Source organism: Lingula anatina, chromosome 1, assembly GCF_051362555.1.
Source record: "Lingula anatina isolate TDL-2025a chromosome 1, LinAna3.0, whole genome shotgun sequence".
Lineage (NCBI taxonomy): Eukaryota > Metazoa > Brachiopoda > Lingulata > Lingulida > Lingulidae > Lingula > Lingula anatina.
In genome coordinates this window covers 4,876,473-4,894,428 of record NC_141767.1, presented here as the reverse complement: position 1 = coordinate 4,894,428, position 17,956 = coordinate 4,876,473, and the positions used below count along the sequence as shown (strand labels likewise).

The 17,956-nt window shown below is 33.6% G+C and overlaps 1 protein-coding gene across 1 annotated transcript; it reads left to right on the top strand.

Moving 5' to 3' along the window:
- The first annotated feature begins 47 nt into the window (after positions 1 to 47).
- Positions 48 to 17,891, top strand: LOC106151695 (acyl-protein thioesterase 1). The gene is made up of 8 exons (XM_086999105.1): positions 48 to 244; positions 3,501 to 3,532; positions 6,729 to 6,797; positions 7,858 to 7,905; positions 9,420 to 9,490; positions 9,745 to 9,920; positions 11,636 to 11,803; positions 15,779 to 17,891. Exons 1-8 carry the CDS (start codon positions 68 to 70, stop codon positions 15,827 to 15,829), a joined length of 792 nt encoding a protein of 263 aa, XP_086855231.1. The 5' UTR covers positions 48 to 67; the 3' UTR covers positions 15,830 to 17,891.
- The last annotated feature ends 65 nt before the right edge of the window (positions 17,892 to 17,956 follow it).

The following is a 17,956-nucleotide window of genomic DNA, read 5'->3' as shown; positions in this document are numbered from 1 at the left end:
CAGTGTAAATTAGTCGATCCCCACATACGTTATATTGTATCGACCTTACTTATTGCCCATTCTTCGAATGCAACCCACAAAACGCAGCGACGGAGTCATTCCTTCAGTGAAATACTTATTGATTGCATGCACTGTGCTTGTAGTACTGGTGGCCGTGATTTGGTGTTGTATGGGAGGGAATTCTCCTTCTGCAATGGCTACCCCAGCAGTTGTTGTTCAGTCTTCGATAAAGCAAACTGCTACGGTAAGTTCGTGAGTTATTTTTCTCCTGAAGCTTGGTGTCTCGGTACTATACAGTATCCAGTGAAGTGAACGTGATGAAACATAACAACATCGCAGTGAAGTGCAATTCTGAGTATGAGCAATGTGGCTGTTTGAATTTTTTTCATGAAAAAAAAAATAATAATTTAGATTTAATTGAGAACTGTTTTTAGTTTTTGCCTCGGGCGTTTTAAGTAGTGTCAGCTCATGTGTCCTGCCAAAAAATTAATGTAAATTTGTGCCAGTACTAGAAGGTTTTAGCACGAAACCCATAGTGAGATGATGAGCACTCCATTTAAGAATTTTGATAGGTATACGCTGTGCTAACGCATTAAAACAAAAGCCGCAGAAGGTGTAAAATAAAGACAAGTTTCCGGACCAGCTGTGGGAGGACCTGCAGGTTTTTTGTAGTACGTGTGTTCTCCATGTTTGGTACAATATAATATTCTTTGTTAATCAGAACAGCACTTATAAGTTATAAGAAGTTTGCACATAAGTCACTTGCAGCTAATTGGACTTATATGTAGTTGCAAATGACGAGAAACAGTTAATTCACTGTATTGAAGCAGTGGAGGAAATCAAGTGTTTGAACTTGTAATTTCAGCATTTTAAATGCCATAGAAATTTCATCTAAGCAGATATCCACAAAGGATCCTTCCTATGATAATTAAATGGATAGTCTTAAAGTGAGCAGTGAAATAGTGTCCATCTTGCCTCAATTGCATGTTATTTATTGACACCAGGGCACAAATGCTGGCAAGCCAGGTCAATTACTTTCCGTGATATCAGTTGTTACCCACTCATGCCAGAAGGCAATTTTGGTTTTTATGAATAATTATACTAGTGAACATGAACATAGTAGCACAGTGTTCTGGTAGGTTATAAAATGAGCAAAACCAAGAAATTTATTATTGTTAGAAAAATGAATTGACATAATTTGGAGTAAAAATTTACATTGCAATTACAGCAAAACAATTTTTATGTACATGGTTATTGCACCACAATAATTTTCATATGGCAGCATTACAAAATGTTAATTTTCTTTTTTCACAACTGTTATGTTCCTAGGTGTCATACTTGTGCGAATTAAAAAAAAAAAATTCAAAATAGAATTCTAGCCCTCAGTGCAGTCAATGCTTCTTAAATTTTAGATAGGTTATCATAGAAGGTTTTTATACAAAGTTGAATGAATTTAATTAATTTTGAATTAAAAGGTGTATTATTTTTGTTTCTGTTCAGTATTTATATTAACCACTGCCTGACACTGAGAACCAAGCTAAAGAATTATATATCTTGATCTGCTAGTGTAGTGCATGGAAATTGCAATTTGTCATTTCCTCCATTAATCAGGACGTTGTTATTTCTAGTACCATTACCCTCTTGACCTGATTGCTTTATTTTCCCTGCTTCATATTGTTGGGCTGCCTCACTGTATTTTACTTTGCTGTACAAACTATTGTTGTGGAGGATGCAATCACGGCCTCCACAATGAGTGGAGAAGTGTATCACTTGGCCATAAGGGGTGGTTCTGCTGATATGTTGGTGATTGTGGATATGATGGTCATTAGCTAATATAAAAATGTAAGAAAGTGCTTTTTTTGTGCTTACAATTTGAGAAGAGACTCTCATAGGCTACATTCACTATGTTTTGAATACTATCTTGAAATTAAGATCACATAAACGTTTAAAGGCACTCAAGACTAGTTATTGGCACTATAGACCAGACTGAAGTGTTTTTCAAAAAAAAGTTGTCAAATTTTGTTGGTTTCCATTGGAAGTCACCAGTAGCTCAAACTTTTTTGAGTCGCAATGCAAGGTTTTGATTTATTTTTATTGAAATGTTTAAAGCATTGCATATTTTAAATCATGTGTTTGTTATTTATCATTTTGCTTTATTTCGATATGGAAAACATTTCTCCTTTGTTTCTGAGATATATGATACAGTTTTAGTAATTTTAATTGTCTATGGTTACAAGGATTTCTAGTTATTAACATTCAAGTGATTATACTTTCAAAATATTTTATGAAACAGCTACATTTCACTCATCAAAAGAGCCTCATCTGGCTGATGGCCCAAAGACTGTTGGGCCTTCCTAGACTTGTGAAGCATCCTTACTTGGGTTGCAATTGGCGGAATGACCTGGACAGTTAAAGATAAGGGCCAGCTGGTATCCCTGGTCCCTATTCATAGAGTTTTTCTTATATAATTATTGATTTGTAATTTACCCCAGACAAATAAAGGGTCAAAACCAAAATTACAGTAAATTATATTACATTGTAAGACCACAAAAATGCCAGACCACTTTAGAACCACCTTTTCCCATGATAACTTAAATCTGTTGTTAAAATTGCACCAGTCTTATTTTTAGCAAGACCTTGTAACCCCTGGTGAAAACAAACATTGCTGTTGATAAATGGATATTGTTCAATTACACTTCACTTCAGTTCGATTTAATTGTTTTGTATTCTGAATATAGCTATGATAAGGCTTGTTTTCACCTACAAAGGTGTAAACTGTGGTTTATAACCTCAGTATATACATGACATAGCATTCTCTCTCCATACATGTATTATCTACATAAACCAGACCACTAGTTGTTCAACCCCTGTGGATGCACAGACCAAGAATTAAAATGGAAAGTACTTTTTGCACAAAACCTGTAAAATTGAAACAATCAGGATCCATCTTTATGGTATTAAACTGTGATTTTTCTTGGGGTAAAAGAAAGTCAGGTGGGGTTACTGTAAATAGCAATTGAAGCCAGTGAGTTGGATATACTGTATAATTTTTTTTAATAATCTGGATGGGGCATGTATAGACATTTATCCCAGTGCTTTTCTAAAGCATTTCTGATGAGAAAGTACACAGCAGAATTTTCAAAAACAATTTGAGTTTCATTTGTCAATAGCTATTGAAAAAATTAACTGAGAATTACCAGTCAGTATAGCGTATGATGAATAAGAATTCTTTTGTCTTGAATCTTGTTATTTACTTTGTAGATTTCTTAGTGTGCTTATGTTATAAATAACAAAATAATTAAATTACTACTCCTGTTCAAAAACAGCATTTGTAAGACAAGTGAAAATCAATAACATATCTTCACATGTTATAGAGGGATGCCCAGTAAGTACCAGAAAATTGTAGAACATATCAGAAAATGTGTTATTCCTAAACCTCAAATTCAGAATACTATGATTCTATTTATTGCATTATTTTAATGTTTGTTTGTTGTTTTCAGGTTATATTTCTACATGGGCTTGGTGACACTGGGTATGTAAAATTATGTGCTGCGTGTTCTTTCTGTACATTGGGGGGGAATTACTAGTAAAGTTGATGAGCAGAGTAAAGATATTTAATCCCTTGTGTTTATACTTTCATCAATTCATCTGATAAGATACACCATGCTAGTGCAGTGAATAATATTGTGTCTAATTATGTTCTTGATTTGAGCCTTGTAATATTTTTTAAAAAGATTTTGTGTTAATCTAGACTTCAAAAAAGATTCTAAAGGAGTCGTGTGTGTGTGTGTGTGTGTGTGTGTGTGTGTTATCTTAGACTTGAAACTATAGCCATGTAATATCTTACCCCCCCCTTTTTTTTAAACATTTTTATTATCAGAAATTCTCAGGGCATTCCATTTTCTCAACTCCCCTTTCAAGATAAAGAAGATGCAGATTTTAGATTTAGACTATCAGTGGTCCCTAAAATAGTATATTTAATAATTAAAGGGAAAACAACTTTGCATTTTGGTAAAAAATAATGGGGTAAACAATGATTTTTCCATACTTAACAATGGTGAATGAATCCATTCCAACATTCAAAGAAAGTTTTTTTTTTTTTTTTTTTTGGGGGGGGGGGGTAATCTTCCTTTAAGAGATTATTACAGAGGTATAGCTACCTATGGAAGTCCATATGGTCTGATGACAAGCAAAATTCCAGAATAATTGCGATAACTGCAGTTTTGTTGGTAAAATGGAATTTATTATATTTCTTTGAGTTGTTTACAATGTATTTATTGTAATAATGAATATCTTTTGGACAGTTGTTATCTCTTTAAAGTTGGAGCTTTAGTGAGAAAACATCCAATTTGAATGTCTGGTGTTACATAACTACTTTGCCCCTACCCGACCCTAAATGGGGGCCCAGCAGCAGAGAAGTATGAGACCATTCCCAGAGACTATCGAACTATCTCTGAGGGGATTCTTGCTTAATTGCAATTAACTTGGGCAGCTAAGATCTCTGTCACGCCTGCTGAGGCTAATAGGGGGTAATTTACTATCGTTTAGCAGCTTTAGTGGGCGTGCCAGACGTCTAAGCCACTTGGGCTGAAAGCAATTTAGCGAGGGACCCCATGGAGATGGACCGATCCTGTAAGATCGATCTAGGGATAGAAACCCAGTCTAATTGCGGGGTTGGGTGTAATCACTCAGCTGGTCATCTGGAGTAAGTCTGAGGAGGAAGTTGTCAAGTTTTAGCTGGATGTGGATTAGGTAAGATTGACAGGGATGTGTACAACTGCGCACCTAGGAGTAAAATGGCCCCCCTCCCCCCACTGACAAATATAAAGAGTATGGCTGAAGAGGAATGTGTGCTGGAAGTGGCACAAGGTGCAATACAATATTTTGGTAATAGACAACTAATGCACCCTGTGGTATGAGAGTAGATTAAGGCTCCGTTCACATGGAAAATCTATTTTCGGTATCTTGTGATCATGGTCTGTGCCCTGGATACCCGCGGCGTAATTACTGGCAGCACGAGCGAGTTACTTCCAAAGCTGTAATTAATTTTCGGCTGCGCTCGGAGGAGATTCTGATACCTTGACGCACTTTCATGGACTTGAAAACTTATAAATTATTTGCCAGACACAGTTGATTAAACTATTTTACCTCGCTTTACAGTCTCATCTTTATATGTTATTTCTTTCCTTTTGTAAAAATTCAGTTACTTTTTTGAATGGGAAATTACTTTGCAAGTGCAAAGAAATTGTATAATTGAAGAAAAAGCTTACGAAAAAAATGACTGTGACATTCTTTCTTATGGATTAATATAATTTTGTCATCAGAAAACCCCAGGCACAATTCCCAAAAGATAATGAAAGTTACTTGCCAAATATGAATTGAAATTGACAGTTTCATCTTTATACATAATTTGTTTCCTTTTGTAAAAATTCAGTTACGAGAATGAATGTAAATTACTTTGCGAGTGCAAAGAAGTGTATAATGGAAGAAATAGTGTAAGAAAAAAAAAGATTGTGACATACTTTTTAAGCCCTGTTAAAACGCTCAACAATTTCACACAACATTAGTTGAGCAATGATAACACACACTGCTGTCACCTTGAACGAGTGTGATAAAATCGGCATATTATTAAGAAACCGGATGCATTAACCTTAAAACAACAACAAAAAAAACTTTAGACTGCCATACTATTCTACCATAATACAAAAACCTGAAAGTGGCCAAAGCATTAAAAACCAATGTTGCAAAATCTATAAACCTTGACTTTTGTGAGCAAAATGGCTTCATTTTAAAAAAGTGAAAGATCTTACAGCTCTGACAGTGTTAGAGCTTGTAGTTGTTGAGGAAAACAAGGGCAAGAATAATAAAAAAAGGAAAACAAGAGCATGGATGAAAATAAGCCATTGTGGGAAATGATATGAATCTACTTGAGCCCCTTCAGTTTGCTAAGTGTGAAAAGAGGGGTCTAGTGCCCTTGTGTAGGCTGAACATTGTTGGATGGGGTGTTAAAATGCTCTCAACAACAGTAAATGTTGAGTCAACCCACTGAGCATTTTTGACTTTGTGTTCAAACTCCCCCGAACATTACTGAACACTGCTGAACATCATTGGACATCACTCAAGGTGTTAAAATCCTTTCAATATTTTATCATCATCAATTCCTTTTTACGACATCTGGTGTCTAGGGCACCAACAAAAATCTTCCACTGCTCTTTGTCAAAAATCTAGGTGTTGAATGGTTCCCCAGCCTTCTCTTAGTTGTTTCAGCTTTGCTTTGATGGTCCTTGTCCATGTTGTCTTAGATCTTCCTCTTTTTCCATGTCCCTCAGTGTCCAGTACGTAGCTACTTTTGTGGTGGAACTTGGGTCCTTTCTCAACACATGGCCAATCCCTTTCAATATTTGCCCTCGTCAAATGTAGAGTGATGTTCAGTGAAATGTTGAGAGCATTTTAATTGGACTTTATTGATAAAATATATTTTTCGACATAAAATCCTGGGCACAATTTTCAAAAGATCAAATAAGTTACCTTTTTTATTTTTCCCCCAGCTGAATTTTTCATCTGAGATTGATCTTTTTCATTTTTATTTGTTATGCACAGCTTTATTTTTTAACATGCACTTGTTTCCTAGATGAAACTTCTGCAGATATGAGATGGTTTTTATTTTCTAAAAAACTTCTCTACTTTTATATTTTTCTGATAATTTGCTTTTTATTTTTATTTTTTAGTCATGGATGGTCAGAAATTTTTGCAAGACAAGCCAGAATACCATACATCAAGTATATATTACCTAATGCGTGAGTATCAACTTAATAATACAAATTTAGTTATAATATCAAGTGTAATTGGTCAGTATTAAGGTTAGATATACTGAATACCATGGTGTATGTGACGTCTAGTGTGGATTCATGAGAATTGAACACATATACTGCGTATCAACCTAGGGTGCACTGATGAAGATACAATATCCAGGTGAAGTTCTGAAATTCAGAAATAGATCACCTGCTGCGTGACTGTCAGATTAAAATGCACTAATGAATATAGAGTATACAAGGCTTGTTCCTTATGAACATTTGCAGCTTTGTGATTTTATTAGTGTCAGATGCAACAGCTAATGTTAACAATTGGAAAGTGATTGCAGATGATTTTGATAAGGTACAAGAATGACTTTTAATGAATAATGCTGGCTGCTTCAATTTTCTTAAGCAGGAATTGAATGTATTGCCTTGAACTTTATCGAAGCACTGCACACGAATACCTTTAAAAATTGTTGATTAACTCTTCTTGATTCAAGGCTTCTTCACCATCTGTCATTGTCACTGTACATCATGCAGTGGGGCATGACATAAAAATTACTCAAGTTTTTTTGCTTTGAGAAAACATTTGTTTTTTATTGGCAGGTGATTATTGCACTTTGCTAATAGATTTCCTTTGTTTTCAGCTATCACTGCATATATATATGGTGTTTTTGCTGCTGTGATTTTTTTCACTGTTTTTAATTTTAAAAATTTATTGATTAAGAGGAAAATACTGCTGCTGTATGTTACTGTGTTTTAAGGTATTAATAAATTGAAATAATTATCTGTTATGTATTTTCTTTCATCGCTTTGTTAATTAATAAAGTATACATCTAGAACTAATCTTGCAAGCTGCTTTTTAAATCATAATTTATTACAATTTGTTTTCTTAGATTGAATTAGGTAAGTCTAATGTGTGATTTTAATATGTTCATTGATCCATATATTTTGAAATAAATGTTTCCTTCATGTGGACTTTTGAATCAGTGAACCTTCAAACTATCAAAGTGCTCTCACTGTATGTACCTGTGAATAACACATCTTTCCATTGCCCTTTCAGTCCTATACAGCCAGTGACATTAAACGCAGGATTTAAAATGCCATCTTGGTGAGTATCTGATCCTTCTCGTAGGATTTCTTCAATACACCACGTGTTTGTTGTTTTCTTGGAACTTTGTAGTATTTTTATAACCCCCCAAAATAAAGGTTATAAATGTGGCACTTTGAATAAGATTGCCAAGTGCATGCAGTGCTCTAGTTTTCATTTTCAAATTTGCACCTTCGTAGCGACTTGGGTTATTGATTGCTTTTCACTTTTATCCATGGTGGTAATATTGAATCAATCTGCCCCAGTCTATGCTGGCATTTACCAGAAGTGATATATTGTCAAAATTCTCTCTTATTTCAGTCATATGTGCCATTTACAGAATTAAGCATTGATTATCTTGATGCAATTACGTATGTGAACATTGTTGATGTGTCTCTTCATTTTTCCATACATTGAAGCCAGAAAAGCATTTAAATTTCTGTGGTGCATTAAAAAAAGGAATAGTAACAAAATTTAATAAAAATGAAAATAAAAGAAAATCTTTTCAGAAAAGTTTGGTGTTTGGTGGAAATTAAACTAATAAGATGAAGAAATTATATATATATATATATATATATATATATATATATATATATATATATATATATATATATATATATATATATATATTAAAGATGTATTTGAAGAAGTTTCAAATAGCATAACTTAAATAAATACCGAATGGAATCATTTCATATTTTTTTATATAACCCTCATTTGTTTTTGACAACTCATCTGAATAATGGTGATATTGCACATGCAACATTAACATGCCATAGGCATTCATTACTGTGTCATTTGACAGACTTTTATGAACTGGAGGGACAAATAAGTAGTTCAAATTTACAACCAGAAATTTGAGGAAGGTGTAGTTTTAAAGCTATTTTGTGGCTGATCATCTGACTGATTTGGTTTTCTCCTTGGCATTGTTTAAGTCATATAAGAACTAGTAGAAGTGACTTAAATGCCTAACAGGGAACCCATTCTCGCTTTTTAAATCTTAAATCCTAAACTGAGATCTACTTTCTTCTCAATTTTACTTTACCAGATAGATGGAAATGCTTTTCTAATGAGTGAATGTATTAAGTAAATGTCAAGTATGTTCTTGAAAAATCCAAGCATTAAATTTGTTGGAGTAGGCTTTATGCACCAGATATACTATGTTCACATTTAATAGAAAGTGGGTTTTCTCTATATCTGCAAGATAATCTGAAAAAATTAGGGTGGTGCAATGGAAAGATGTCACTGAACTATCACACTCCCCTGCTAACATATAAGACTATATATGCAAGGTATTACATATATCTTTTCACAGTAGTTGCAACTGTGTGATTCAAGTGAAGTATCTTCAAATAATCAAAAGAATATTCTAAAAAGGTGTGTCAAATGTCAGGCATTCAAACATAACAGTCAGGCATCCATTAATCTTATTTCAATTTTTTTTCATTTTTGAAGAAATGTATGTAATGTATATTGATAGTTATAGCTTTGTATTTCAATTCAGCTACAAGTAAGTTTTAAGTTGCTTTTTTCAGGTTTGATATACGGGGGTTAAGTCCAGATAGTCCTGAGGATGCAGAGGGAATTAAGAAAGCAGCAGCTTCATGTAAGTCATCTTGAGACAAATGAGTAAATCTGTCAAAACTTTTCAGCAAAAATATATACAATCCTTGTTAATTGTCACTGACATTATAAAATTTATTTATATATCCAACAAGATCAGTTGCGAGGTCTATTATTTGTGTACAGGTGTATACTAGGTATCATTACAGGTGTGTTTTTCTCTTAGCTATTAATTCTAAATCCAGAAATTTTTGATCAATTTCCCACTGTAGTAACATAACGCTTTTAACATTTTAGTGGAAGAATTAATAGAAGCAGAAGAGAAGGCAGGTATTCCCAGTGATCGTATAGTAATTGGTGGTTTCTCCCAGGGAGGGGCTGTGGCCCTGTATGCCTCTCTGTCCCACAGAAAACCTCTGGCTGGTATCCTGGGACTTAGTGCTTGGCTGCCTTTACACAAGCAAATTCCTGGGGTATGTGTGTATTGTACCTGTGTTACAGACTTTTCCATATTGAACGTTATTGTTTCACCTGTAGTAGTATGCTTTGAGAGATTGTCAGCTTAATAACCAGGTTGTTTTGTAAGAGAATTAACTAAATGAAGTCTCAGCCTACGCTCTACATGGTCAATTATTTCTGGTTGGCACTTGTTTTTGTGCAGAGAGTGTGTGCTTCAGGTAGTATTTCTGCTCAAACTGTAAGAAGCAAGTTAAGTCCCTTGCAGCGTAATTACACAGAAAACCCTCTTATAACCAAAGGCTGCAGATGAAATGTTAAAATATAACACTCAGTATGTAAGGTTGTCAAGTCTGCAATTTAGACGTAAAGTGCATGATAGTTTTAGAATTTTACTGGATATGTTACCTTTTGTATAATTAAAAAAATATATATTTACATAATTATTATCATCAATATTAATCTATTCATTTCCATGAAAATTAAACAAGGTTAGTAAATAGATTAGACAAATAAAAGTAAAACCTGCTGATCTCTGTAAACTTGTTTGATTTCAGTGTAGATTTGCTGTTGGTTACAGCTTCTAGGATGTCACATTGTAAGATGATTATTTTGTGGAGTAATGGCTTTTCATCATACCACAGTTAAGATGGATTGATATTCCTGTATCTGATAGACCAACAACATTGATATTAAATCCCAAAGTACTACACTCCATTATCAGTAAACGATCAGTTGATTTGCAGTGAATCCTATTTTCATGGCGTATTATTTAATCACTCTCTTTTCATGCACAGATATTGATCCATGACCGTACTGCTGCTCCTCTGTATTAAGTGGCTATCAAGGCAAATACCATCTTCTTATCATGTTACACTTTCAGCTGCAGCACCAGTAAAAATGATCTCTTAAAGGTATTCAGCTGCATCCCAAGACATTTTTTCAAGCATCCATTTTCAATTTATGGACAGATAACTGTAAAATTTAGAATGACAAAGCTGTATAGCTGTAGCACAAGTATTCGACTGCACCTAAGGACATTTATTCAAGAAATCATTTTTCCTATTTGGTCATGTAACTGCAAAATCTAGATAGACAAAGCTCTAGATCTTTTATGGGAGTCTATGACTTATGGTGCTCTTTGAAGTTGTAACCTTGAAAAACCCTTTTGTCATCTGCTCCCATGTGTTGTTGTGTCTTTCACTTAGCACGCAAAGACACTATATTTATCTATGTATATCTATTCTGTGGAATTGACTATCTCAGTCTCTGAGATTGGCAGGTAATAAACTGCACCTCTTCAGCAGTTTGTGATAATTACCATTATATGTCATTCTAAAAGCAAATAAATAGGCTATTTCCTAAAGGATCTTAGTGCAGGATGTGAATAACAATTGATTGAACTACTCTTGTTAATTTCAAAGATGCTTTTCTATCATATGTCTTAAGGCCTCAAGATTTCAAAGCTGCACGATTTTATTGATGCATTTTTTTAATGACAATTCAACATAATACGTTGTACAATTTTTTTTTTCGGTTGTCTGCAATGTCTATTTAAGACAGCAAAGTCATAGAATTGCATCATAATCATGAAATTATTATTATAATTTGAGATTAAAATTTTGATGACTTCAACATTTATTTATTGCTTGTTAGAATGGTTTGTTTAATTTTTTTAAGTCAATAAAGCATGTTTTTCAGTCTGATGAGATTGATTAATTTTTTATTGTAGGTTGTTAGTGAAGCCAATAAAAATATCAAGATATTGCAATGCCATGGAACAGCTGACCCAGTAGTTCCATTCAAATGGGGCCAGATGACCCATGAAGCACTGAAAACTATCACACCAAATGCTGACTTCAAGCAATATGCAGGTGTCATGCACAGCTCCAGTGAACAGGTGATTTCTTTTAAAAGTTTCAAGGTTCAGATATCATGAAGCTTCATAATAGTCTCACCCACAGGAAACAGTTACACAGTAAGAAATTAAAAAAAAAATACATGGTAGCTCTATGTAGAGCCATAAGAGATCAAATATTACTGGTAAAATGAACAGGAAAAAAAAATTAAAATATTATTCAGATGTAAGGTAAAAGAATGGGAATTGGGAAATTTGCTTTTTGATTGGAGGACATAATAAAAATGTAGCACATTACAGTTAGGAAAAGGTGATATACTTGCTGTACAACATGTTTAAGTTAAATTGCATTTAACAACAGGTTTTGAAGATAATTTGAGCATGTATATTTTGTAGATTTTTAAAGTCCTTAAAATGACCAATTTTCTTCAATTTTAAAGAATTTCTAGATAATTAGATATAATAAGTCAGTACATCAGAATATAGAATTCAGATGAAACAAGATGTTCCCATTGACATTTATGTGTAAAAAATCAATATACTGTTTAATGTAAAAAGGCTCATCCATCATGACCATCAGTTTAAATGTTGTAGTACTTCAATTACTGTAATTACATCAAATAAGAGTGATGATTTTTTAAGTTATTATTCTATAATTAGTTATAATTATTATTAGCTTTATCAATTAACTTATTTTTTATTGCTCTTCAACTAATTTGTAAAACATTCCAAATTGTATAGAGTGCAATATAAGATTATATTAGAAATATTTTGAAAGAAAATGTGCTGATAGTATAAGGTTTGTATTTAGACTCATGCATTGTGGTCAAGGAGAGAGTAACAGAGTAGCCTTGAAAGACATTTATGACTAGTTAATCTTTTCACATGGATCAATAAGTCCTTTTGGCTAAAAAGTATTCCAAATGTCACCAATGTGCTTACCAGTAGGTTGTTGTAGTAGTGATGCGTAGGTTTAACCTTCTTTATGATAATATCTGAAGTTAGGTTGACATATTCATAGCTTTTATACTATGAAGCTCATTTTAATGTACAGACACAGATGTGTCTGTACATATTGCCATCACCTGCGTCTGTCGTCGCCGATGCCGTCGCCGATGCCGATGCCGTCGCCGATGCCGTGCACTTTCCTTGTAAACACGATAAGTGGAGGACAGTTTTACTTTTTGGCTTTATATTTACAGAGCTGATGAATATTCATAAAACGCAGGTCAAGTTCGAAAATCAGCATGATCGGGCCATTATTGTAGAACTTATGCTGTTTTTTCACTTTTCAGCATATATGCAACCCTGTAAACACATTTTAAGGAACACCGTTAGGCCTGTTGTCATGAAACTCACAGGAGTAATCAATCTTACTAAAACGCAGGTCAAGTTCGAAAATCGGCATGATCGGGCCATTACTTTAGAAGTTATGCTGTTTTTTCACATTTCCTCAGATTCAATTCTTAGGCATGTTAACAGTCTTATTATTTTACTAATAAGATACATAAAAGTGTTTGTTTGACATTTCCTGAATCTTTACAAAATTGTTAGTTGATTATGTAAAAATGATGGTAAACTTGTTATCGTGTATTGTGTAATAAAGTGTCAAAAATGGAAATAAACTCATATCATTGCAGTTTGTCAGATGCAATCATTCACTATGTTCAGAATCTCAGGATGGAGGAAATTGGACATTTAACACTGTTGTATTGATATTTTTCCCATCTCATCAATTTTCTTAGTTGATCGTATAAAAATGGCAGTAACCTGTTAATTTTGTTTATGTTAAAAAAATTGTTAAAAATGGAAAAAAAACATTTCAGAACAGTGCTGTCTTGTTTACATTTTGGCATTTTCAAGTTGTGACTTTGAAGTTCCATGGGCCTGAAGACCTTTGCTAGTCACATTTTCTGAATATCCATGATACTAATATTTTATTATTAAAAATTGATGGTCATTAAGCTGTTTAACATTATGTAATATTGCATCAAAATTTGAAAAAAACTTATTTTGGGCACTGCTCCCATGATGACCATTTAAGAAAAACCATGTCACTTACTGTTCTCAAACAGTACAGTAAATATGTACAGATGTGTCTGTACATATTGCCATCACCTGCGTCTGTCGTGGCTGGTGTTGCCGTCACTGTCACTGTCACTGTCGCCGTGCACTTTCATTGTAAACGCGATAAGTGGAAGGCAGTTTTACTTTTTGGCTGTATATTTACAGAGCTGATGAATATCCATAAAACGCAGGTCAAGTCCGAAAATCAGCATGATCGGGCCATTATTGTAGAACTTATGCTGTTTTTTCACTTTTCAGCATATATGCAACACTGTAAACACATTTCAAGGAAAACCGTTAGGCCTGTTGTCATGAAACTCATAGGAGTAATCAATCTTACTATAACGCAGGTCAAGTTAGAAAATAGGCATGATCGGGCCACTATTTTAGTTATGCTTTTTTTTTTTCACTTTTCAGCATATATGCAACACTGTAAACACAAAATAAGAAAAACAGATAGGCCAATTGTCAGTAAACTCACAGGAGTGGTCATTCCTGCTAAAACGCAGGTTGAGTTTAAAAATCAGCTTAATTGGGCCATTATTTTGAAGAAATGCTGTTTTTTCACATTTCCTCAGATTTAATTCTTAGGCATGTTAACATGCATGATTCATTATTTAATTAGTAAGATAAGTAAAAGTGTTTGTTTGGCATTTCCTGCATCTTTACAACATATGTAAAAATGATGGTAAACTTGTTATCTTGTATTGTGTAATAAAGTTTCAAAAAATGGAAATAAACTCATATCATTGCAGTTTGTCAGATTCAATCATTGACATTCACTATGTTCAGAATCTCAGAATGGAAGAAATTGGACATTTAACACTGCTCTATTGATATTTTTCCCATCTCATCAATTTTTTTAGTTGATCATATAAAAACGGCAGTAAACTGTTAATTTTGTTTTATGTTAAAAATTGTTAAAAATGGAAAAAAAAAATTCAGAACAGTGCTGTCTTGTTTACATTTTGGCATTTTCAAGTTGTGACTTTGAAGTTCCATGGGCCTGAAGACCTTTGCTAGTAACATTTTCTGAATATCCATAATACTCATCATTATGCTGTTAAACATTATGTAATATTGCATCAAAATTTGAAAAAAAAAAAACTATTTTGGGCACTGCCCCCATGATGACCATTTAAGAAAAACCATGTCACTTACTGTTCTCAAACTTACAGGAAAGAAACATGGGACTAAAATACAGCTTCAGTAGGCAATGCAGTCTGTTTGGTAATTCTTACTGCCAGTTAAACAGTTTTTTTGTGAAAATTTAATTTTTCACATATTGGCATTTTCAAGGTGTAACTTTGAAGTTCCACGGGCTTGAAGACCCATGCTAGTCACATTTTCTGAAAATCCATGTATATTTTATTATTAAAAATTGACGGTCATTATGCTGTTAACCATTATGTAATATTGCATCAGAATAGAAGAAAACACAATTTTGGGTGCTGCTTGAGCATAATTAAAATTTGATGTTGAATTTGCAGTTTAACATAATGTACTTTTGCATCAGAATTGACAGTAGCCTATTTTGTGCATAGTTATTTCCTGTTTTTTGTCTGTACATTTGACAGCTTTGCTGCCTTGTTCATATTTCAAATTACCAAGCTTCAGGTCTGATGAGTTCTTTTTAATTCTCTAAATTTGCATGCTTATGGGAAAATGTGACAATAAAGGAGCTGGCCTGTGCTTCCGTGGAAATTCATGCTAATACGAGATAATTATGAATAAACTTCATTTAAAGAGAGTAACACATGTTAAGTGTATACACTTATCTTACACATGGCCCTCATATGGAGGTGAATAATTCCACGTTTGTGAAATTTTCAGGTGGACAAGCTCCATTGTCCATACAGCTTAAGTAAATGTCTGGAGAGTCTGATATACGCCACGGCATAATTTATTGTATTCTTATCAATTTTGACAAATTTTACATTTCTTTTGTAGGAAATGGAAGATGTGAAGTCCTTCCTGGAGAGTACATTGCCTCCAGTATGATCTTCTTGTGGACAGCATAGAGCATCGGACAATTGACACCAGATAGACATTATTGTGAACAGTTCCAGTAGAGATAATCAATATGAAACAAATTGAAACAGTATTTCACAATGACACACCAACAGTGACACCATGGTCAACAGCTAGACATTTATGTTTATGTAGTCGTTTATTGTCAAAATTCTTGAAATATCACTAGAGCGCTGTATACACTCTAGATCTATCTTGATCAATGACCAGAGTGTGGAGGCCATTAAGTCCATGACATATGTGATACTTTGTCAGTACACTTTTGTCTATTTTGATGATTTCTTATTAGAATCATTGACACCAGTATTTTGAAGATCTTTTCATATCTAGTAGTATGCGTTAATGATACTGCTGTACCGATATACTTACTGGTATACAGATAGACAACTGCTCTGTGCAAGATATTCCCATGAAAAATTCACACTTAACAAATTTCCCTGGGGTAAACTGTATTTTTTCCAACTAACAAAGCTTTGATCCTCCTTGTCTGGCACTTGCCTTAAGTCTGTAACAATCTGGGGAAATTGAAGCCCTTAACCCTCTCTCGAGCATGGATTTTTCAAATTGGGTGATCACTTTGAGCATGGATTTCTGGGTTCTGCATGATCAAAAAATTTATCAAGACAGTTGTCAGGTGGCAGGGATCATCAGGTGATAAATTAGATTATTTGGCAGCCTTCATTCATGGCATTTATCTTTTAAAATGGTTTAAAAACTATTACTTGTTTTTACAGAAGTTCCTCTAGAAATGGTTTGTGTCCTTTTAAGTTAAAGATGATTAACATCATATGCTTCATCCCTATATTAGCCCGACTATTTTGAGTCACCTAAACTGAGCCCTCACTGAGCCACGCAATAAACTTCTACCCAAATAGTTGGAAGCAAACTTGCAAAAGCCAGTTAAACCACCTGTAGCATACTTGCATGTTGGGACCTCTCAAAGTGAACCAGTACAGCAGCATTTCTAAGTATACTGCTCGATGTGAAAAGTCCTTACCATAAAACATTTAAGCAAATTTAAGTAACTTGACAATATTACTTATCATTCAGAGATCATTCCCAAACTCTTCTTGCAAACCACTGTTAATTTGATATTTAACATTTTAAAAGCATATTTTGTTGGTGTTTATGATGGGTGGTTAGTTGTTCAGAGTTGATGCTACAAAGTCAACAGCTAGGTACAGCAGGTTGCTGGAAACAAGATCCAGCTATGTATAGTTCTGTGAGTAGAAAAAATCCAATCATATATGGGGTAAGCAAAAAGGTGACACATAACATGCATATAATGAGGGTGGATTGTATGTTAAACTAAAATGGAACAATGCTGGTAAACTGTTTCAGTTTGTAGTATGTATTTTCAGTGGCCTACAATTATGGGACAGTTTAAAATATCAAACAGAATGTTATGGGATTTTAAAGTATTAGAAATGTTTCAAATTAGAATCAGAGTAATACAGTAAGATATTAATGCGTTGTGCATATGGTTTCAGCAGATAAAACCCCAAGCTAGAGGAAAACAATCCATGTGGAGTTTCTTGAAATTCCACTTCAAGTAAAATTGTTCCTTTTTTTTTTTTTTTGAGAACACACAAAACAAGAAAATAATCATGGTAGACATGTTTTAAATAATTCCATTTTATGTGCATCTTTAGTGATTTTTTCTTTAACTCCTCCTTCATCTTGAATCATCAATTCATTTCTTCATTAGCAGTGTTAATGATGACAGGGATATTTTACAATAGTGACAGCTGTCTCAAAATATATTTTGCCAACTTGGTCCACACCATGAAAACTTATGGCACAGAAAAAGTAAATCTTAACTTTGCAGTACAAGTCTGAAATATTTAAACCCTACACTCAAATATATTTAGTAACTTCTGTTCAGTCAGCTGATTAAGTTTAAGTACTGCCATATAACTGTCAAACATCAAACAAGAAATCTGGTGCAGACTCATGAACAGTATCTCTGGTTTATTGTAAAATTTATGAAATAATTTATGATGAGCTAAATAAATACCTGTTACATGTGTTAGTTTTTTTCTTTTACTTAATTGGATGTTTATCAACATTTTATACGCTCATATGCCATACAAGGTT

Excerpts from the sequence above, each read along its gene's own strand:
- LOC106151695 (XM_086999105.1), top strand. The coding sequence starts at position 68 with ATGCAACCCACAAAACGCAGCGACGGAGTCATTCCTTCAGTGAAATAC. Across the intron at positions 245-3,500 it reads CGATAAAGCAAACTGCTACG|GTTATATTTCTACATGGGCT; the intron begins GTAAGTTCGTGA and ends TGTTGTTTTCAG. Across the intron at positions 11,804-15,778 it reads TGCACAGCTCCAGTGAACAG|GAAATGGAAGATGTGAAGTC; the intron begins GTGATTTCTTTT and ends TTTCTTTTGTAG.